At 38.7% G+C, this 24,026-nt stretch overlaps 1 protein-coding gene and 1 non-coding gene across 2 annotated transcripts in view; both read right to left on the reverse strand.

Moving 5' to 3' along the window:
• Nucleotides 1-24,026, reverse strand: part of DAPP1 (dual adaptor of phosphotyrosine and 3-phosphoinositides 1) — a 54,806-nt gene that overhangs the window by 19,397 nt on the left and 11,383 nt on the right. The window contains exons 2-4 of the mRNA XM_028506877.2: nucleotides 18,496-18,618; nucleotides 13,797-13,930; nucleotides 1,739-1,869 (exon numbers count right to left, since the gene is read on the reverse strand). Of these exons, the coding sequence (XP_028362678.1) occupies nucleotides 1,739-1,869; nucleotides 13,797-13,930; nucleotides 18,496-18,618 (388 nt within the window). The remainder of the gene's footprint in view (nucleotides 1-1,738; nucleotides 1,870-13,796; nucleotides 13,931-18,495; nucleotides 18,619-24,026) is intronic.
• On the reverse strand, nucleotides 11,124-11,260 carry LOC114493678. The gene has a single exon (XR_003684290.1). It is a non-coding gene; the product is annotated as a small nucleolar RNA SNORA42/SNORA80 family (small nucleolar RNA).

The following is a 24,026-nucleotide window of genomic DNA, read 5'->3' on the forward strand; positions in this document are numbered from 1 at the left end:
TACCAACTCTTCAAATTAGATATTACCTTGCATTTTACTGTTGATAAAGGACAGACACACACAGCAGGGTATGATATGATTGGCTTTAAATGGAGATCTTTAGGGAAAGGGTAAAAGAGGAGATGGTGAAGTTAAACTGAGGGTATAAATGAAAGACATGTTGAAGTGATCGGTGGTGGGGTAAGGATGAGTAAAGAAAAGAGAGAAGTTAGGAATGAGTGCATCAACTGGAAAACAAAGATTAGGAGGTAGGTCTTGATTTGTTCTTGGTCTGATGACAATTTTTGTTGTTTCCCTAAATTTGTTTAGTTGTGAGATCTGATATTTCTTCATCCAACTCTAACAAAGCTAAAATATCTTTCTCAACCAATGTCCAAGATTTTAATTTTGAGTAGATGCAAGAAGTAATAAGAAGGTAATGTGTGTTGTGAGCCTGACTAGGCTATAAAGCTACAAAGACAAGCTCTAATTCCTTTCCTCGGAAGTGTCACTCGGCTAAGGGCAGGCACACATGCAGGTAATTAGCCTCCAGTATGACGAGTCCAGAATAAAGGCAAATAGAGGGCACTTTGGAGCACAGAAGAGGGACATTTTACAGGAAACCAGCAGGAGCTAGGAAGTCTCTTCCTGGAAGATACTGATCTTTGATGCAAGACTTGAAAAATGAGAGGGCAGTGTGGTGTTGGTGGCACTTCAGATGTAGGGTGAGAAGGAAGAGCACAATCAGAAATGAATATTGCTAAGGGGGGCAGGTTCCACAGTGTGAGTGTGGGAATAGCATGTGGTGAGACCAGAGGGGTTAGCAGGGTCCAGGGTGGCTGAGGGGACCATGGGTGTTAAGCAAGAAGGTCATACTGTGAATCTGTTTTAAGAGAGATGTCTCTGGTGGCAGAGTGCAAAAAGTACTGAAGAGACAGAAAGATCACACATATTTTAATATAATTTAATATTTTAATATAACTGTCCCCAGGTGAACATTTTTTAAGTGTGATGGTTACTGTCTAGAATTAGTTCTCGATATTTCATTAGAGTGTTGTCTTCTTTATCACCTGCACAAATCCAGATGTCTTATAACAGGAATGTTCAGCAAGAAAGAGAAAAAGAATAGGAGAGCCCTGAGCATAACGTAGGGCAGAGGAGTAGAGAAGACTCTGCAGCTCACAGCTCACAGAACAAAAAGCAACGGACTCTTGGAAGAACAATGAGAGACCTGGGCTCACGGCACCCGTGCAATGGCATGTGTCGCAGAGACGTGCAGGTGTTTTCTGTCTGTGCCCTTCATTCGGGGAAGGAAAAAAAGCCTAGGAAAATAACATCCCAAGGGTTTACGGTAAAATATTTTTGAAAAAGATTTTTCTTTCATTACACTTCAAAGGTAAAAGAACATTTTTTATTCATTTTAGAAATCTGTTGAAGAATAATATAGTTCAGCCAGCTATGTGAACTTAAACATTTCTCATCCATTCTAGTATGAACTAGTTTGGCTAAGTAAGGACAGGAATTTGTGTCATTTTCTAAGATCTCCTCACTAATTGCATTGAATCTTCTTTTTTTTTTAACAATTTATGCTGAACCAAATGAACTGAGTCATAGGCTTCAAACTTTATGTTCCTTTCCAGGTTTCATATCCCAAGTTAGAATTTTTATGTGAATAAGCATACTTTGAAATTATATCATTCTATTGCATTTTATCGCTCTTAGACAGTGAGAGAGCTGGCTTGGATTAATTGCCACTTACAGAAGGTGCAGTGGGCACCAGGTCGTCTTCTGTTCTTCCTGTCTGCATTGCTGTGTGAACCCGGACGGATTCGTAAATGGAAGGTTCTTCCACTTCTCTTGGATAGGGATGTTTCAGAACAATCAGAGTGCCTGAATGAAGGAAGAGCGAGAAACCATAATCAAATAGTTTCCTCAGAGAGAAGGTCCAAATGTTAACAACCAGATAATTGTGTCTGGACTGTAGTCCCTTGTTTCTTCATGCATTCACTTGTCTATTTTCTCAACATTTTTTCAAGTACCAACTATGTACCAAGCAGTCAAGCAGGACACTGGAGATACAAAGCACGGTGAGATGATTTCTGGCCCCCTAGTGCTCAGAGAGAACTATCAATGGATATCCCTTAACAGTCATTTAAATGAACAGGATAAGAGACAATGTCAGCCACAGGAACAAAGCACACTGGTGGCTCCCAGAGGCCCTGAAGAACAGCCCCTCTAGAAGAGGTGATATTGATCTAGACCTTAAGCAATGACTGAAAATTTTTCAGGTAGACTTTACAAAACCCATAAAAACAAACTCAGTATACTCACTGGGATACAGGAGGACTTACTTCACTGCTCTTACTACTTCCTCCTAGTTTCAGAACAAACTTGTAACAAATCACTGGATCTCAAAAAATTGAACTCACAGCTTCTTTCTACTATCTCCTACCACCCAACTAATGAAATAAGCTAACCAAAGCCTTTGCGTGTCTTAAGAAAACATAATGTGAATACTCATTTCTATTGGAAGAAGGGACCAGGTTTGGGGGGCTGGTTCACATCATTCAGGGGCTGAGAACAGTTCTGTCTCTGCATTTCTGCCCCAAAGTCTGAAGGTTCCCCCTTCTGACCCTTTCCTTCCACCAATCAATCAGTCAATCAGAAACTAGAAACTTTGACTGCAGATAAGTAAGTTAAGGGATTTTTCGCCTTAAATAGGGCTTCCTTTTTATTTTACCAGGGTCTCTCATATGGCAGGTTTAGGATTATACTAGACACTGGGGGAGATTAAAGAATTCAGTGATTCATTCAACAAATATTTACTGAGCTCTACTATATGTCAGCTACTTGTCTACATACAACAGCAAACAAAGGAGATATAGCATGTGCTCTCTGGCAGGGCAGACAGAAAAAATTGAAAAAAAGAATATATCAGGTGAGAAAAATGTTTTTGAACAAACTAATAGAGCAAAGTAAAGGAATAGAGACAAAAAGCATAGGATTGGGCAAGGATAATATTTGTATGGTTGTCAGAAAGACTCCTTTGAAAAGGTAATTTGAAGGATTGTAGAAAGTAGAGACCTTAAAATGGAGTAACAGAAAGGCCATGAGGAAATACCTTCTGTGTAGTTATAAAACCCTTATTAATAATGATAAACCTGCAAACAGAATTAAACATTTTTGTGGTGCTTGGGTACACACAAATGCACTCACGAGGCAAACACAACTGGGGCTTCTAATATGTGGACCCAGATGATGCACTGCTGAGAATAGAAAGGAGCATTGGGAAAGGCCAAAGGAGGGTTTCTAATCTTGTTTCCTGTAAAGAATGGGAGACTCTGGTCTCCTCCTCTTTCTGCATTGAGCTCATGGTGGTAGCATGGGGATCACAGTGAAAATGGCCTTGTGCAGTTATCAGAAGTCCCAGTCCTGCTCTCACACATTGTCTGTGCCTCTTTTGTCAATGTGATCCTTTCATCAGAACAGATCTAGTCATAACAGAACTTGGGTCTGGTTAGTTTCACAGTCATAATGAAAGCAGCGACACCTAAATGAAGAGCAGCCGTTGTGCAGGCTCTGGGCTCTGTGAACACAGTTGTAACATGGCAGATGCCCCTATGTGGCCCTCCAAACCCTCCAGCAATGCTCCTGCCGTCAGTCACCCTGGTGTCATGGAAATAGCCAACACTGCCACTCAGTGCCTGTTGACCTTGGACAATCATTCTAGCATTTGTTTGCTCCTCTGGCAAGTGAGAATAATTGACCTTTTCTTCACAAGGTTGTTTTAAGCACCAATAAAGAAGAATTATTTGTGAAAGGATTATAAAAATGTTAGCTGTTATACTTTGATATAGAATATTTTTAAAACCTTAAAATAAAGTCCAATGTTCTCATCCTTGGGAACATGAATTTTAAAATGTTAAGTTAAAAAAGACCAATGTGCAACATTCTGCTGAGAATAACAATGGCAGTTGCCCGGTAGTCACTGACTGCAGAGGTAAGACACGTCAGTGCCTCTTGAACACTTCCGTACGACAGTGGAGGACGGGGGACTGGAGTGCAGGTGCCAAAGCAGCTCACGAGTTAGAAAGAATGTGAAATCTTGTGCTTTATCTTCAAAGATGATGCTAAATTTTTATCCTGCTCCATATAAAAATCGTTTTTTTAAGTGATGCTCTAGAAGGATGAACCTACTCCATCTTCTTTCTGCATGTAACCAAGCACACATGCCCCAGGCATACTCCTATTGATTCTATTTTCTTATTGCTGCTTTAACAAATCACCAGAAGTATAGTGACTTAAAATAACTGAAGTTTATTATCTTACAGTTCTGGAGGTTGGAAATCTGAAATGAGTCTCACTAATCTAGAATCACAGAATTGACAGAGCTAGCTTCCTTCTGGAGGCTCTAGAGGAGAATCCATTCCTTGTCTTTCCAGCTTCTAGAGGCTGCCCACATTCCTTGACTGGTGGCCACATTTCTCTACCTTCTAAGCCAGCAACAGCGGGTCAAGTCTTCTCATGTGGCAATGTCTCTGGTTGTTCCTCTTCTGCCTTTGTCTTTCACTTATAAGGATGCTGGATAATCCAGAATCACCTCCCTATCTCAATGGCAGCTGATTAGTAGGGTTAATTAATCTGCAAGCTTAATTCTCTCTCACCATGTAACATAACTTATTCACAGGTCCAGGGAGAGATGTAGGCATCTTTGGGGGGCCATTATCCTGCCTACCACAGTATTGGTGCCTGGAAGAGCACAGCTATAGGGACAGTTGCACTGCTGTGTAAGGATCTCTGGGCTAGTGCTGCTCCCAGAAAGTGCAGTGCTGTAACCACTTGGTATTATAAAGCCACTGCCTTTACAACAGACACATTTTCAAACCTTATAAGTTCCTCAGAGCAGGTATGGTTCCAAATTTATCTTTGTATACCCATCTCTTGACAGAGTTTCTGACATAATGAAGTCTGGATGAATGAGTGAGTGAGTGAATGAATGAATGAATGAATGTCACAGTAATTCAGGTGTAAGGCAGGAAAGAGTCTGGGATGGACCAGCCTCCAAGGTCTACAACCATCCTGACCCAGACCACTGACAGGACAACTTCAAGTGCAGCTTTCCAAGTCTCCATTGGGGGCACCCAAATTCTATTTTGAAATCCTCTTCTAAAGTTTAACCAATAAAGGCTAAACTGAATGAAATGATATTGAGTCAACCAAGAAAGTAGAATTGACTATTCTACCAGTTAAAAATTGACTATTGACTAGTTAAAAATTAATTTTAACTAGTAAGACCATAAATGAGGCTACATTGAATGGTGGCATGAAGAAAATGATCAACTACTTAAAAAATGGTAACTTCCCCTGATAAAAATTTGGTTTCCTAAGAGACAGTTGTCCTGAGCTGACCATTCTGCCCAAGGAAGGGCCAATATACAGACTTCTTGGTATGGCCATTAGACTTACAATGATTTCCCCTTCTGAAGAGACTATCACATCCCAATACAGAAGTGGATCCCAGACCCTGGCCCTTCCCTAAACACCTCATCTGGGCTGCACTCACTGGACTCACTTCCTAGAGACTTGTTTAGTTATGTCTGTGGAGAGAAGGTCCATAACTTCAGTTTCACAAGTATATACATACATGAAGGAAACTGTTCTTTCCTGCCTTTGACATAAAGCCTGGTTTCAAAAACACTTGGTGGAGGTACATTTTTGAAGTGATCAGAGCAGGACAAAGGCAAGCATTTCAATTTTCTGAAAGCTTCAGAGCTGTCTTGATCACTGGGCTGGTTCCTTATTGTTGTTCAGCTTGTCCTTATATTCTTGGAGGAAATACTAATATTCTTTCAAAAAATTCCACTTCTCTCCTATATCCTTCTTCTTTTTTTTTTAAATAAGCTTGTCAGCATTGGTTTCTGTGATTTTCAATCAAAAGAAACTTATATGATTAAGCCACTATAGACTCACTATAATTTCCACTCAAGGTTTGAGATAGTGCCTTGGCTCCATAGGAGAGGAACTCCGGGTTAATGATATCCCAAACAGATTAACTCCAGGACTTAGTTGGAAGATTCAGATAAAAATCAACTGGAGGCAGGGCTGGTAGAAGGAGAAGAGAGAGGAGGATCAGCAACCACAGGTCTTGGAAACCTGGCTGCTAGTTTCACTTCAGTTTCTGTGCTACATGAAGGAGACTTGTTTCCTGCCTTTGACTGAAACTTGGTTTCAGAAATGCTCAGTGGAGGTACATTTTTGAGGTGATGAGAGCAGGGCTGAGGTAGGCATTTCAATTTGCTTTGACTAAACTGTAACTTATAGGACACCTACTCTCTATGTAATCATGTGAGGCTGCATTGGAGGAACTCATCTTGTATTGGAGCAGAAAGAGTAAGAACAGTCTCAGGCTCAGGGTATCAGTGTGATATCTGAAATACAGTATAGTGCAAGAACATACATCACTCCTGAAGGGGAAACTTTAGGATATTTCTTTTATGCACTAAATCTAGTGCTTTACTCATCAGGTTCCCCAGCTGGACTGTAAGGTGTTTAACAGCGAGGATGATATCTGATTCATCACCAGATTGTCAGTGGCTAACAGTACCCAGTTTTTAGTTGGCACTCAGTGTCTATTTGATGAATTATATTAACATAAGATCACATCCACTCATGTTTCATTATTGACCTCAGGCTCAGAAAACAGGCTTTGCCAGTGGGAAGTAGCTTTCTGGTGGAGTCACGGGGTGGGTTTAGAAATATTCAAGATTTATCTCCTTTCTTCTTTATAACCTGCTGTGTAAGTGGACTTTAGCTCATCATAAAACGGTGCTAGTTGAAACACAATTCATTTACAAAGAAAGGGACTTAAAATTTGAAAAATATTATAAACATTTGATAAATATAAATTCAGCTGTCCCTAAACTAACTCTTCATGGTATATCAAAGAATGTATAGCCCTTGTATATAATATGGAATGAATTATCCCCCAAAGGACTTTGGTATGACAATAATAATCATTGAGTATTTATGCCATGCCATGAATGATTCTAAATGTCTTACATGCATAATTTCATTCAATCTTCACAGCAAGGCATGAACTTTTAAGGTATGAACTATTACGTCATCAGCTCAGTTTTATAACATGATGAAACTGAAGTTCAGAGAGGTTACATAACTTGCAGGAAGACACACAGTTGGTAAACAACAGAGATGGGAGTTGAATTGGGAATTCATGTGTACTCATTATACTCTATATTGTTCTGAGCCTCGGTGCGGTCACCACCATGGAAACTGTCTATGGCATGTGAGTTGTACTTTATGTAGTGTGGACAAGAGAGCATATGTCTAAGTCAAAATTCAAAGAAATGGATTCTTCAGGAGAAAGCTTTAGGAAAAAAGATGTGAGTTTTTTGCCTCAACATTTCTTACCAACACTCAGTTTCTTCATTTGTACAGAAGAAATTAAATGGCCTCTGAGATCCCTGCCCACTCTAACATCTGTAGATCCAGTTAGACACACAGGCCCCATTGAGGGGAAGAAATGTTAGAGTGCTTTGTAACTAAATGCATGTCCTGTTTCCTGCACCCGTACAATATTCATTTTAAATGCTTTTTTCCTGATGTCATGTAATCTTGCATCTCATTTTTATTTCCCTCCATCAAACTTTAAATTTTATTTTGTCTTCTTATAGTTACATAGGTCATTTTATATACTTTCTGGAGAGACAGGAGTGAGGTGGTCCAAAGTATTTGGGGGATGTTTTCTAGTCAGTCTTTTAATGTTTTAAGATTTCCTCCAATATATGTGTAGTTTCTCAAATGGCAATAAATATAAAGATAGATGTTCAAGATGATTTGCATTCTTTAGAACAATGGATTTACATCACAAACCAAAAATATTATTATAGACTTTAGAAACAGAGGGATAGGACTGAAATACGTATTGCAGCCCAGCCATATCCTATAAACATCCTATCATATGCTGTAGTAGAGCTTCTTCCCATCCAAACACACCCAAGGCCATGCTGTGCTATGGCAATACTATACACAGTCCAGTGTCACTGAGAGCAGCTCAGGAGGGAGCACTGGGAATGGAATACATGTACACTTTAGAACTAGGTTAGTCTGCATTCCAGCCTCAGCTCTGATGTTTACTAGCTGTGCAAACTTGGGGAAATACAATAGCTTAAAATTTCTGAATTTTGATTTCCTCATTTGAAAATGGCACTACTTCACACATTATTGTGGGTGATTCAGAAGACTGAATAATTTGATATTTGTCACAACATCTAATAGAATGCCTAGAACTTAGTAAACACTCCACAAATGTTGGCTTCATTCTCTTCCTTGCTTGCCTTTTCCTTTTTCAAACACACCTCATTACATACTAAGAAAATACATATTTTTGGCAAACACAAATGAAAAGAAGTGATTCCTGATCATGGTTTGGCAAAATTTCAACTTGTCAGCAATTATTTTCAGAAACGTCACACAGTTCTCAAATTAAAGATAATTTTAACTTAATTATTTAAAAATGGTACCTGAGCAAAGTGGCTGGTGTCACAAAATAAAATAATAACAACTGTAGTAGTTATCAAGAGGTTGGGAATCCCCACAACAAAACAAAAGGAGAAGTGGAAATTTGACATTTAAGAAAGAACCAGATAGTATCTTCAAAACTAAGAACCAATTACTATAAAGGGTAAGCACAAATGAAGCACTTGACTAATATGATAGTTTTTCATGCTGTTAGGTGATTAAAGTCACAACAGAGTGATTCCTACAATGAATCATACATGACAATTTTATATACATAAGTATTGCAATAGAAACAAAAGGTAAGGGGAAGGTAATTTTTGTTGTAATAATATTTAGAATTTAACATAAAGAGAATTGTTGTCTATATTTTCAAGAACATATAGGAAATGGCCAATTACAAGAGGATACAGTAAAAATTAATAAGAAATTAAACATATAAAAAGTCTCAAATTTTCAAGCCTATCTGAGTTGAATTTTGAAACTATGTACAATATGAAGAGATGTTTTATGTAATATTTTAAAAATGAAAGGGAAATTCTGAATTTAATCATTACTGACATACATATACACATGACATCATTTCAAATTATTCTCTGTATAAACTTTGGAAGGGAATGTTAATCATCAGGAGTCTGCTGGTTGTGTTGTTGCCCCTTAAGCTGCAGTGCAGGCATCGGTAATGGGATGGGTACCACACATGAAATGTGTGAGTAATTTGATTCTTTTATATGTTAGGACATACTAAAGAACAAAAATGACAAAAATCCTTCTCACAGAGTTTACATACTACAGCAAATATTTTTAAAGTGAGTTATAAATATGTTAAAAGATAAAAGGGTCATGGAGAGAAGTAAAGCAAAAGGGTACATGATTGGGTTTTGAGAATTGGAAATAGTTTTTTTTTAAATATATTTTATTGATTATGCTATTACAGTTGTCCCATTTCCCCCTTCACTCCCCTCCACCCTGTACCCCCTCTCCCACCCACGTTCCCCCCCTTTAGTTCATGTCCATGTGTCATACTTATGAGTTCTTTAGCTTTTACATTTCCCGTACTATTCTTGCCCTCCCCCTATCTATTTTCAACCTACATTCTATGCTACTTATTCTCTATACCTTTTCCCCCTCTCTCCTCCTCCCCCCCACTGCTAGCCCCCCATGTGCCCTCCATTTCTGTGGTTCTGTTCCTATTCTAGTTGTTTACTTAGTTTCTTTTGGTTTTGCTTTAGGTGTGGTTGTTAATAATTGTGAGTTTGCTGTCCTTTTACTATACATGTCTTTTCTTTATCTTCTTTTCTTAGATAAGTCCCTTTAGCATTTCATAAAGTAAGGGCTTGGTGATGATGAACTCCTTTAATTTGACCTTATCTGAAAAGCACTTTATCTTCTCTTCCATTCTAAATGAGAGCTTTGCTGGATAAAGCAATCTGGGATGTAGGTCCTTGTCTTTCATGACTTGGAATATTTCTTTCCAGCCCCTTCTTGCCTGTAAGGTCTCTTTGGAGAAATCAGCTGACATCCGAATTATAGGGGTACCAGAAGGGGAGGACCAACAAGTGGAAAAGTTATTTGAACAAATAATAAAGGAGAACTTCCCCAAACTGGCAAAGGGAACAGTCTTCCAAGAAATCCAAGGAGCTCAGAGAGCCCCAAAGAAGTTGGACCCAAGAAGAAACACACCAAGGCACATCATAATTACATTAGCCAAGGTAAAAATGAAGGAGAGAATCCTAGAAGCAGCAAGAGATAAGGGGACAGTAACCTACAAAGGAGTTCCCATCAGACTGTCAGCTGATTTCTCCAAAGAGACCTTACAGGCAAGAAGGGGCTGGAAATAGTTTAAAAGTGTTTTGGGGTATTGAGGAGAAATTAGAGGGAACAGAAACGTTAATGGAGATTAGAGAGACTTAAATGCAGATTATAGCAGGGGAAAGTGGAAATTATGTTAATAGAATCTTAAGGTCGTCAGGAGGATTAGATCTCATTTAGAAAATCTTCATTCTTCAGAGTATGAGACAGAAATTCCTAGAGTTTAAAGAATAGGGAGTAGAAATAGAATGAAAAGAAAGATATTTTGAAATAGTATTCATCCCTTTAGATTAATACTGTCACCTATCCTGAGCACAAATATTTTCTTACGACCCAGAACCAAATGTTCTCGGTTTCACTCTACTGAAGACATTAAATATAAGTGCAAGGCAAAAGTGTAAGGTTGTTGGCTATTTGAAGATCTTCTCTGTTGCCCTCAGATGTGATTCCATCCCTTCCAGTGGATGAGTGGGAGAAAGTCCCTCTTAAATAAACTCACTCTCCAGGCCCTGCATGGTGAGGCTGGCCTGAATGGGGTTTGGGCTGAGAGGAGAGGCCTGAAATACCCAAGCAGTCCTTCCCTTTCTGAGGATCTGGCGGTGAGAACCCTGGTTAGGCCTCCTCCATTGTGCAGGCAAATGATTCCTTCCTCTGGTGATCTTTTATACAACAAAAACTTGAAGAGGAATTTGCACTTTTTCTAATGGTGCTCAAGGGATCATCAACTTGGAGGTCTGTTGACCATAGGCAGCCAACACCAGAAGCCAATTCTTTCTTCTTCTTCTTCTTTTTCTTAACACTGTACAACCCTCTTCAGTGCTCACAGCCCACAGGTAAGGAGGCTGGGCAATGGTTCAAGGCTGCAATTCACTCTGGCATGGGTATACTATGAGAGGCCCACAGACAAGAGCCTGCCATAAATCCATTACCATGCTCCAGAAGCCAGTACTTTTTTTTTTAATCCTCACCTCAGGATTTTTTAAAAAGTGATTTTGACAGAAAGAGAGAGAAACATTGATCAGTTGCATCCCATATGTACCCCAAACAGGGATCAAACCAGAAACCTTTAGGTGTACGAGATGATGCTCCAACCAACTGAGCCACCTGGCCAGGACAGAAGCTAACTCTTAAATGAACAAGAATACACCTGTTTTTAGGAGGTGGCATTCTAGTTTCCATTCACCATTCTTCATAGGTCACAGTGATGACTCCGAGGTTTCTGAGGAACTTCTAGGCTCGAGTCATCATGACTTCAGCACCTTATCTAGTTTCCTGAAGCCTATTACTCCCAGAGGGGCAAAACTGGAACACCTGTTTGTCATGGGTTTTGCCCCTTGCTCCCAGCCTTAGTGGCTTTGCCTTCATATGGATGGGGTAAATAAGAGACACATTTCATAGAGTTGGTAGAATATAACTTAAGAGCTAGAAGCCAGTAAGTCAAGTGTATGTCCATCAGCACCAGGATCCTGTAGCAAGGATTCAAATAGAAGCAAATTTCTTATTGGATAGTGAATAGAACAGAGGAGATGGTAATGATAATGGTAGAGCAAGCTTTAGCTTTGGAGAATTCTGTAGGAGTCAGGATTACAAATCCTTATAACCCCTAATGCATTAATCATAAATATTCTTTAGCTAGATTAATATATTTACTGGGAAGTTTAACATTGTCCCAAATTCAATGACAGGAAGCCTTTCCTTTAGAGTAGTCTGAGGTGACCCCCTTGACTGGCAATTGGATAAGTACCAGAGAAGTTCAACTAAAAATCTCTGCATTCACTTTAATCTTAAATTGTTTTGAAATCTGTTGGTAGACAGAATGGGAAACATTTTCCTAACTTCAAGAATGCCCAGGAAAGAGTACAGAGAATGATCAAAGGGGTTGAAAATAGAGTCTAGTAGAAGAATTTAGAAGAAGGGAGCTGCCTTTGCATGGAGAAAGAAGAGCAGGCTGGAAGTAACAATTATAATGGCTTCAAAGATTTCCTACTCATAGTCATCCATCCATTCATTTATTCACCCAAAGTGCCATGCACTGAGGGACATGCAGAAGGACAAAAATAGAGGTAGACAGAATGAGTCTTTGGTTTAAAAAATCTCCTCTCTATTGCCAGTGACCAAGATTTGAACAAAATTGAGTGTAAGTTGGGCACAAGCAGGAAATAAGCCTGAAGTGAAGGAATCTGAGAAATTGAAATGCTTGCCAAAGCCACAGTAGTAGTGGAAATAAATACAACCCTGCCTGCCATTTGCTTATGAGAACTACTTCTGCCTAAGTGGTGAAGTAATTTTCAGGGCTGATGGAGAGAATTTCCATCAGAAAAAAAATTACAGCTTCAATTTTGTAGTTTTGAATATTCTGTGATAGGCCTTGTGTGGTCAGTATTAAGTAAGGCAAATATTTCATGGTTTCCAGTGTGCTTTTCATCTATACTCTCTATTGTGTGATTTATATTAGGGTCTATCCAGACCACAGAAACAGCACAAAAGAAAAAGCCATAATGGAATTTCTTCCCACCACACTGCAGTTAACAAAAAACTCCATGGCCATGTTTACCAAGAAAACAGTAGGTATGAATTCACAGTAACCAGTTGGGTTACTAAGTCTTGAGTTCCTCTGAGCCACAGGTTCTTGGAATTGCCCAACTCTTGATTAACTGAGAGTTACCATTTAGTTACCATTACATATAAAATTGTGACTTTATATCAGAAATATAGGGATGATCTTTTACTTTATTTAAATTGTATGAACAAAAAATCTTGATGATTCAAATACCAATATAGTGTTTTTTTTGTTTTTTTTTTTTAACTTGTAGATTTTGGGTTGACTCTAACAACTTAAATAGGTAAGTTTAAAATTTTTTAGCCATATGTAAATCCAATTTAAAAACTTATGCGAAACCAAGACAAGAGAAATAGAATTATATAAAATGAAGGAACTGCTCAGAAGGGCAATTGCTAGTCAATATTTTCAATATTCAATTATCTTTGTGGGAATTTAAATATGAATTTAATTTTTTAAGAACAGAATTATCTGTTATGGGTCTCTCCAATATGAAAACTACCCATACCTAAAATTATGAGGGATCAAAAAGTTGTTCTTACTGTGTTCTTTCTTTGTTTTTTATATATATACTATTATAAATTGAATAGGTCAATTTAAAGAAATTGTGCGCTTATAATCAAATCCTATAAATGACATTCTGACAAAAAGTTTCTACTTTGTGCAAAGCACTTTGTTTTCTCCTAAAAATAATACTTAAATACATGCAAATATGAATTTATATATATGTAATTTATTAATGTAGCACATGAGACAGTTATTGGAAAAAAGTTTCTAAATATATATCCAATTGTATGCCATATTCACCTAATTCAATAGAAGGGGCAAGTGTTTAATTGATATCCACCTGTTGCTCCTCCATCCTGAAACAATGTCTTATAAATCAAGTGTCCATCTGTTCAGAGCTTACCTGTCTCGCTTCCAATCAAAGGCTGATTTGCAAAATGCTTGACAAAATCCTTCAAAGATGGGAATTCATTAAAGCCAAATTTAAATGAATATCCAGTATATTCAACATGAAAGTGTTTGACAGAGTCTTTGGCTCTGAAAGGAAAAAAGAAATACATAATGTTATTTAACAAATAAATATCATTTTTGAAGGAAAATAGGTATTTGTATCACCATTAAACCCCCCTAAAAACTGCCAATTATGACACAATCACTGAAATCAATGGCATTTTTAAAGCACAGGGTTTGCTTGTTTTTGTTTTTTTTTTTTTTTTTGGCAAACTGTGCTCTTAACAATTTTTCACTCTAATGGAAGATAAGAGACAATTGTCCCTGTGCATTCTGTCACTTGTCAAAAGAGTCTTTGCACATTAACCTCTGCAAAGAGCATGAGTTTAAGAAGGATAGGGAAAAGAGATGATGGAAATGACAGGTCACATCTTCCCCACATTCTCCTCTGTCCTTGGCCTAACTTCCTTACTTGTTTGGCAGTCAGTCTGAATTCTACTTCTGTCAAGAATTAGTTATGTGAGTCCAGCCCTTTTCCTCCCATGCCAGTTCCACTGCCTACTGACTAAAATATCAAATTCCCTACATTTCATATTCCACTTCATTTTTGGAGTGAGGCAGAGTATTAAATTATAAATTATACATAGTATATATAAGATCTGTCCAGAAAAAGTCCAGCCAATGTTAATACAATGAGAATGGGTTGTGCAACATCGATATAACGTGGCATCCAAGAAAAGTGGACTGGAATGTGCATGCATGAGCAATGACAACTTCCCCATACTAGTAAGTGGGGGTGGTAGACACCATTGAGTGAGCATGTGTACTGTGTGGCCATCGTATTCAAAATGACTGAGTGAGTAGAGCAATGAATCTGCATCAAATTTTGTGTTAAGCTTAAATGTTTCTCTGCAGAAGTGGTTGAGATGATTCACAAGGCTATAGCTAAGGGAAACTGGTGATTGGCAGCTTCATCATGGCAACACACTCACTCATGCATCATGTCTCATACAGGGTTTCTGGGGAAACATCAAATCACCCCATTGACTAAGTCCCCCTACAGCCCATATTGGGCACCCTGTGACTTCTGGCTTTTCCCAAAACTAAAATCACCTTTGAAAGGGAAGAAATTTCAGACCATCAATAAGATTCAGGAAAATACAACGGGGCAGCTGATGGCAATTGGGAGAACTGTGTGAGTCCTCAAGTCACCTACTTTGAAGGGGGCTGATGCATTATTGTCCTATGTACAGTATTTCTTGTATCTTATATCTTGCTCAAAAAATGTCTTTATTTTTTATACTACATGGCTGGATACCTTATGGACACACTTTTACATTTTATTTGAATCCCACTACTCCTCTCGTCTGTGCAGGGCAAGCTCTAGCTGTCACATGCATCAGAAACCAGAATCAGCTCTGGCAGGGTAGCTCAGTTTGTTAGAGCATTATCCTGATATGCTAAGGTTTCAGGTTCGATCCCTGGTCAGAGCACATACAAGAATTATCTAGTTAATGCATAAATAAGTGGAACAACAAATTGATGTCTCTCTCTGTCTCTCAATTTGACGAAAATTCAGAATCACTTGGAGGTTTTGTTAAAACCTTGATTCCTGGGCCCTACCTCCTGAATTCCTGATTCAGTAGGTCCAGGATGGTGCCTGAAAATCTGCATTCCTATCACATTCTCAGGTGATGCTACTGGTCTGGGGACCACACCTTGAGAACTGTTGCTCTAGTCCAGTTGGACCTACATTTCTTCTAGGACTTTTCACGTTCTCCCTTAGCTCATACAGTTCCCCTCACTGCAACTTTTTCCTCTTTGTTTCTGACAAAGTGTCTATTCAAATACCACCTACTCTGACAAATATTGCAAGATTTGTCCAGCTTGAGTTACTTGCTTTTTCTCTTCTAAGAATCCAAGCACTTATTTTGCTGTCTTTCATGTTATTTATTGCACTCTACTTTGTAGTGACATATTTGGAAATACCTTATTACTCATGTAATGCTACACTTCCTAAGGGCAAATTCTTTGAATCTCCTATAAGACTTGTCAAAATGGTTGGCACAGAGTGGATGCTCTTAAATATTTATTTATTATCATGAGCTGGTCTATGATTCCTGTCACATCTGCTATGTGTGTGTGCACAGATGTGTGTTTTAAAGCATTTACAAGTACTTATAATGGAAATTAATTGTTTATAGTTAAATTTGTATATAGATGTAATATATATGCCATCTATTTGTAAGGAGCTAATAATCCGTTTGTTCAGATGAAACATATATAGGTGAAAAGTTAATGTGCTTTGATCCCATAATTCCACAGGTTTGTCTGAGATTTTTGGGAGACACATACAATAAGGAATCCATAATATAACCACTTGATGAATTTTTAACATTTGTTTTTGACCAAAAATGCACAGTTTATGCTTCCACCTAAACAGAATTCCATTTTTGATTAATAGTTTTCCCAAAAATGAGCCCTGGCTGGCATAGCTCAGTGGATTGAGCGCGGGCTGGGAACCAAAGTGTCCCAGGTTCGATTCCCAGCCAGGGTACATTCCTGGGTTGCAGGCCATAACCCCCAGCAACTGCACATTGATGTTTCCCTCTCTCTCTCTATCTCCCTCCCTTCCCTCCCTAAAAAAAATAAATAAATAAAAAAATATATATTAATAGTTTTCCCAAAAATGTTATTTAGAATATTTGTAAAGAAAATACAGTTGAGTAACATAAAAATGTTAATGCTTTTTTTTTCTGTGACCCTCTTATTTACCCCACCACCTTCCCACCTATTTTTCTCGCTTCCCTTAGAGTAGCCTGCAGACTTCCAGTGAGCCAGGGAATGGAAGGTATAGCAGGCAGCATTCCAACACAGATCCAAAGTTCTCAACTCCTGGAGTACACACACTTTTTCCCAATTACCCAAATACAATACCAATGTAAATGATGTTGTGAAGGCATTTTTTCTGATAATTAAGGCACCAAATCAGCTGACCTTAAAATAAGGAGATTGGGTGGGCCTGAACTAATCATGTAAGAGTTTTAGTAAAAACAGTTTCCTCTGACTGGTCACAGAAGAAGAAATCAGAGATATATGCTCTAACGGTCTAGGAAATAGCAAATGTTCACGTGAACTGCCTATGGGGCCACTTGACAAGGAACTGTGAGTGCCTCTAGGAGCTGAGAGTAGTCCCTGGTTTATAGCTATATGAAAAATGGGGAGCTTAGTCCTACAGCAACAAGGACATGAATGAATAAGAAAGGAGAGAGTGAAGGAAGAGGATACTGAGCCCCAGAGAATCCACAGCCTTCACCAACACCTATATTTCACACCTGGTAAGAGGCTGAGCACAGAATCTAACCATATCATGCCCGGACTTCTGATATACAGAAACTGTGAGGTAATCGATTTATGTTGTATTAAACCACTAAGATGTAGGGTAATTTGTTACCCTACATTTTCTGTACTATATTTTTGTAGTATAGAAAATATTAAAGGTCCCAAGTTCAAATAGAAGATAAGAAAATGCATTAATTCTTGGCTTTTGCACTCATAGCAGCCTGCCATCAATTATTTAAGGAAATCTGTTTATAGCCATTTTTCCCCTATCAGAGAGAAAGGAGATTTAAAAAAATATATTGCCACACTGGATAGAAATGAGGATTCAGAGAGAAAGGAGTGTATATATTGCTACTGGGATAGTGACAAGGAGGCCTGAACCATGTTGAGCAAGAAGAAAAAGAAAAACTTTTAATGAGGAATCAGTGATCAATGTGAGGGGCTGAAACAGGGAGGGGACCTGTTGCTTTCTTTCAAGGGTATGTGGAGGTGCCATCAGAGCAGTAATAAAAAAGTAATAGGTTGTGGTTAATGGGCAGGTGGCTGAAGGCAGTTTTATGGAGTCTTTGCATGCCTAGTCTAAGCCTGGGGCAACTGCCACAAACCCACAAAGGGGACTCGTTACTTGCCAACAGAAGGGAAAGTGACAGATGCTGACTGAGAACCATTGATTCCCCCTGCTTATGTCATGGCAAGGCCAACCTCTCTGATAGGAAGGCCATCCAGTGGGGAGGGGTGAGGAGAGAGACCCTGGCAGGACTGAGCAGTCACTGTTTTTGATACCTAGTAGGGACTAGATTAACTTTGTTAACCTTCAGGGGAAACGGAACCTTGAGAAAGAAGGTCAGCCCATTCACAGACGAGAAAAAGTAAAAGTTGCATGAATGCCTGCATAAGGTTGTGATAGTGAAAGTTGCACAGACACAAATCACTCTGAGTTTCCAGAGGAAGCAAGGACACTTGGGCCTGCATTCAGGGCTGTACATTCTGGTGCTGTTTGTATCACTGGTTTATTGGGAACAAGACAGTTTACTACTTCAGGTTTCAGTTTCTTCATCAGCCAAGCCAGAGGTTTGGATTAAACAATTCATAAAGTCTCCTTCAGCTCCTACATTTTTACTTGCTAGTGGAAGGGCAAGAATGTGTTTTACAGTCTCATTGCTCAGAGCTTGCAATTCTTAGACTGGCTAATCTACCAGGAGCCAAGAAGATTTTGTTATCTGACTATTTGAATGTGATAATAAAATCAGTGGCCCTCTAAGTTAAGAAATGGGACCATGTTGAATTCATAAAGTGACTATGCATCCTACCTTACAGAGAGAGAGTACAGTCCAGTCCTTTCATTGCTGTCCCTCAGAAGGTAGCTACCATCACATCCATTTGAGAGGAGGAGAGCCTCCGCCGCATGGCGAGTCAGGTTGCCGTGATACCACCTAGGAAGGAGAGAACAGTGTTTTCACTCAGGGCAAACTGCAGGGTGACCCTTCTTTTACTGGCTTTTCCTCTCAGAGATCACCTTGACAATACTCCCCACATAGGTGGCCCAAAGACCAAGCTCTCAGCCGAAACAACAGCACAAGGAAATCACTGGGCTTGACTAAAGGGAAGAACAGAGAGAGTTGGCTACTAAAGAAGTGTTATGGGTTGAATTGTGTTCTGAAAATTCCTAGGTTGAAGACCTAACCCCCGGAACCTCAGAATGTAACCTTATTTGGAGATAAGGTCTTTAGGAAGTTATGAGGTCATTAGCATGGGCCCTAATCAATATGACTGGTGTCCTCTTGTAAAAAGGGGACATTTGGAGAAAGACTTGCAAATAGAAAGAGTGCCGTGTAAATGTGAAGACAACCATCTGCAAATCAAAGAGAGAGGGCTGCAACAGACCCTCTCTCACAACCCTCAGAAGGAACCAAACCCATCGACACCTTGATTTCAGGCTTCTATCCTCCAGAACTGTAAGACAAGAAATTTCTTCTGTTTAAGTCACCCATTTTTCGATATTTTTGTCATGGTAGCCTTAACAGACAAACATAAAATTATTTGGTAAACAGGAAATCTTTAAAAGTCCAAGTCAAAAATAACTGGAAGAATAGGCTTTGGCCAATTTTCTTTCTTTCATTTGTTTTTCTCTCTCACAGTCTCTCCTGCAAATGTGGCACCACCTTTTGCAGTGTGGAAACCACTGAGGTATTTAATACTAAAGTCCATTGTCATGAGGAATTCAGATGTTTTATATGAGATGCAAGACACATTAAGTATTGTTTCAAAGTGACAAATATCTGTAGAGCTGAGGAAGTCCCAAGGATATTCAAATCGATCTACGGGTTAAAAAAAAAGGCTTAGAAAAGGTAACATATATCCATGATAGAAGAAAACAACCCCAAATGCTTTTCAAAAGAAGACATAGTGAAAATAAAAAAGCTTTCTTTTCATCCTTAATGCTCAGTTCCCTTGTTCCTTCCTCTAGAGGACACCAGTGCTAACCATTTTCTTGGGTTTCCTCCTAAGAGATGTCCTATACATCCACAGCAGTGATTTTTCAGCCAGTGTGCTGCAAGAGGCACACTGGTGAGCCACACCAGTTTTTAAAACATGCAATCCCTGACTACTTACTCAGGGGCACTGACTTCTTTTCCTTTAGATCATCAAATAGAAAAATGACAACAGCTGACACAACAATAGCCAACTGGTGTGAATGTCCTGACTTGAACCATAAATACATAGGAGTTGCATCTTATTGGTCATGTTGCATAATGTGGTTGTGTCTGATTGGTTAATTCTTGGTACCAGAAATCTTTATGTACAAGTATAGGCACTGATTTTTAAAAAGTCACTTTGGAGCAAAAAGAGTAGGTAATTACTATTATTTTGTAAATCAATCAAAATTATACCTATTTTTGTCAGACGGGCAAAAATATTTTTGGGTGTGCCACAGAATTTTAATAATTAGGTCATGTGTGCTACAAGATGAAAAAGGTTGAAAATTGTTGATCTAGAGACATTCAGATATGCCCCCTCTCCCAATTCCATGGAAACAGAGCATTCTAGGCACACTCTTCTGCACCTCGCTCTTGTTCCCTTAAAGATTTGGGAACCTGCCACTTGCGACGTTCCCAGTACTGACCTGGCCTTCCCTTCCCCCCACCACTCCTCACTGCTTTTGCACCCCTCTCCTTCCCATACAGACACATACACCATTTTTATTTATGGGGCCATTACCCTACACCTTTTGTTGCTGCCAAAACCACATGGTCTAGGGGCCAGGGCTGGACCGACAGATACCTCCTCCTGTGTGTGGTTGGAAAATTTTTTGTTTGTTTTTTTTTTCCTGAATAAAAAAGGTTCTACTTAAAAAAAGACTTGGTGGAGGCAGTACAAGGTGGTGATTAGGATTGTGGCTTCTGGAGTTGGTTTGCACGAATCCCTATCCAAGTGATAACTCTTAGTAGCTTTACAAGTTACAAAACCAATCTGAGCCTCAGCTTTCTCACCTCTAAAATGGATTCATAATAGCCCTCATGGGTCAGGTATGAGTACTGCTCACATTAAGACACATGAAATGGTCAAAACAGCCCTGGCAAACAGCAAAACTTAGTACACATCAGTCGTTAGCAAGAAGTCACTGAGATCCACAAAACCATAACTTATGATGTATCCCTCTGTGGTGTGATTTTCTTGTTGCTCATATATAATTTTGTATTACTTTTAATTTATTTCAGATAACAGAAAGCTAGGTACCAGGGACTATTGCTACTGAAAGGGACCCATAGTCCAGGGCAGTGTGGGGGAAGGGGACATGGGCAGTTATACAAATAATGTCAATAAAGGAAGTACTGTTAGTGAAGTGTGTATAGTGTACAAGAATTTAGAAGAAGAGCCTAACTCTGGGCATGAGAGACCCTGCTGTCATGAGCCATACTAGTGTCCACTGTGATATCCCCATGGTTTGAAATTTTAGCCTGATAAGAAAAACTAAACACAAGACTATCTGTGGAAGGAAGATTCTTCATAGGTCTCTAAGCTATTTGCTAAATATGTGTTTCTTTAGCTTATTTCCTCTTTGGGGCAGAGATGTCTCCACCCTGTACTAGAAATGTATTTGCTAGCTGAAAACAATTACAAGGAAAAGCATTTTATTAGAAAACCTATTGAGTTATTTACCCACAAAACAGCTTCATTCATTGGACTGATTCACAGACAAGTTCACATCTTCTCACTACTCACATCTTCCCAAAATGCTTTCAAAGGACAACTGGAAGCTAAAGCTAATATAATGTTGTATGCCAATTATACTTCAATAAAAAAAAGACATTTAGAGGAATTAAAAGTGAAGCTATAAAAATACTTCAGTTTTGACTACAATCAAAATTCTAATTCCTTTGACGGCTAACATCTCCACAAGGTCGCAAGTTTTTAAATTCTTTGTGCCAACTAAAGAACTAAATAACTAAATTTTGGATGAACATTTCAGAATAAAATTTAGTTTGAGCCAGTAGATCATGAATTTGAAACAACAAAATTTGGTCAACAAAGTTCTAAAATATAAAGGATTTGGTTATTCATTTGGTTTCTTTTCAATGAGATCTGAAGTCTGTATTTAAAACATTTACAAATTTCTTCTGATAATTACAACCAGATGGCAGTTTTTTTTTCTAAGAAAATTAGTATGGTAATCTTTTAATAAGTTATATGTCATAAATACAGTAAATAAATAGTAAAAATTACTTGAGTATAAAGCAAGAAGAAGCAAACTGTGCTCCAATTTGGGACGTCTCAGTGAATATTATTTTCTGGGTAGCAGCTTGTTGAGTCAGTTTTGATGTCTCTTGTATTTTATCAAGTCCTAAGCCTGGGCAAACCTAAGACAGAGCCTACCAGACAACCACTTTCACACACTTCATAATGACTATGAGGCAATGAGGATCCTCATTTCCCAAACAGCTCTCCCATAAATGCCTGAACCTCATCTTTTACTTGAGTTAAGTAATTCTTTTCCAGAAACTTAGGATGAGCATATCTTCCAGGGAAGTGACTATACACCCAAATAATATTACATATCTTTTATAGAAATATATCCACCTGTGTCCATGAAGAACTAAAGGTTAAAAATTGGTAGTTTCCTACCAATTTAAAAATTAAAGTTGGTAGTTTCCTCACAATCCATCTTCTCTACCCTGTATCATTCAACTTCATAAGTCTTTATTTATTAAGCCTTAAATCTGTGCAAAGCATTGTGCAAGGCACTGTACTGGGTAGATCAAGAGGACAGAAATGGAAAAGCCCAAGTCTGGGCTGCAAGAAACCATTAATCTAGTCAGAAGGATGAAACAAATACTTTGCACACTGTATACTACAGAGTGAAGCACCCAACAGAGGTTTTGGGAAGAAAAATCAAGACCATTCCCTAAATGAGCCAATGTCAAAGTAGGCCTTCAAGGACATGCAAGTTATTTTTTAGTATGTATAATTTTTATGATAAATTTTATGTAGTAAAAATTAAAATATATACACACAGAAGAGAAAGTGAAAGTTTTTCACAGAAGAGGAATTATGTGTTTTAAATAAAGTCTCAGTACTAAACAGAGAAATGAACATTAAAACAAAAATGTGCCATTTTCTTTATCAATTAGGTTGACTAAAATTGAAGAGTTAGATATTATTAACTATTAGAGAATTTGGGGATGATGGATATTATTGTCCATGGTTAAGAGGAATATAAACTGGGGGGGAATTCAGCATATCCAGTGTAACAGGACATGCACAGGTGACCAGCGACTCCATTTTTCGTGTCCGCCTAGCAGAATTCACGTGTGAGCGGAGGCAAGATGAACACAGGTGTTTGATGCAGACATGTTTGTGAGAGTAAACATTTGGAGCCATTGTAAATACCCGGTAACAGTGAGATGACAAGGTTGAGTGCTCATGGATGAGATTATGTAAAAAGTTAACCAAAAGTGTTTGAAAATATGTGAGTGCATTTTTGGTTGTCAAATGATGAGGGCAGGGGATTGGGTGCTGTCAGCACTTTGTGAGGTGGGCTGCCAGGAATGCTTCACATTTTAATGAAGAATGATGAGTTCTGAGCAACCGAGAATTTTCCTGCTCAGAACACTAGTTACCCGCCCCCCACTGAGAAACACTGGGGGTGTTGCACACACACACACACACACACACACACACATTATCAGTTGATAGCTCTCAAAACATAGTGTTAACTTAGAGGAATTAGAGGTAGGGACAGAATGATACCACTAGTTGTATAAAATCACCCTTCTCTTCCTAAACTATTCAACACTTACATGTGTATGTATAATGACAGGCAAGTGCATAAAATAAAAGTATACACCAAAGTCATAAGTATGGTTTCCTTAATGGAAGGAACCAGATTGAGGGTGTTGTTAAAGTAGACGTTAGCTTGATCAAATTTTCCTAATATAGCTTGTTCTAATAAAAAATTGATTCATATATTTATTGGGTAACTAAAATTTGAAAATAAAAGAGTTAATTTTTCCATAATCCAACCTCCAAAGATAACCCTGTTAATAATTAGTTTTATTTTTAATTTATTCATCTACTGTTCATTAAATGTTGGAGTTGGCCCAGCACTTGGATGGAGGGTGGGGTGGGAGTGGAAGCAAATAACCAGAGCCAAGGCCTAGCGACAATGGAATGCTAGCTGTGCTCAGGATCAGAGCACTGCATGGTGGTATGTCTGGTTCAGGAGGAGTGCCAAAGGGCAGTGGTCACAAATGGTGGCATGAAGCTGGGAGGAGACTGATGCTGTGTTGTGCTTGACACTGGATACCTGCAGGTCCTTGGCCACTGTTACACAGGCTTTATT

This window comes from Phyllostomus discolor, chromosome 1 (assembly GCF_004126475.2).
Source record: "Phyllostomus discolor isolate MPI-MPIP mPhyDis1 chromosome 1, mPhyDis1.pri.v3, whole genome shotgun sequence".
NCBI lineage: Eukaryota > Metazoa > Chordata > Mammalia > Chiroptera > Phyllostomidae > Phyllostomus > Phyllostomus discolor.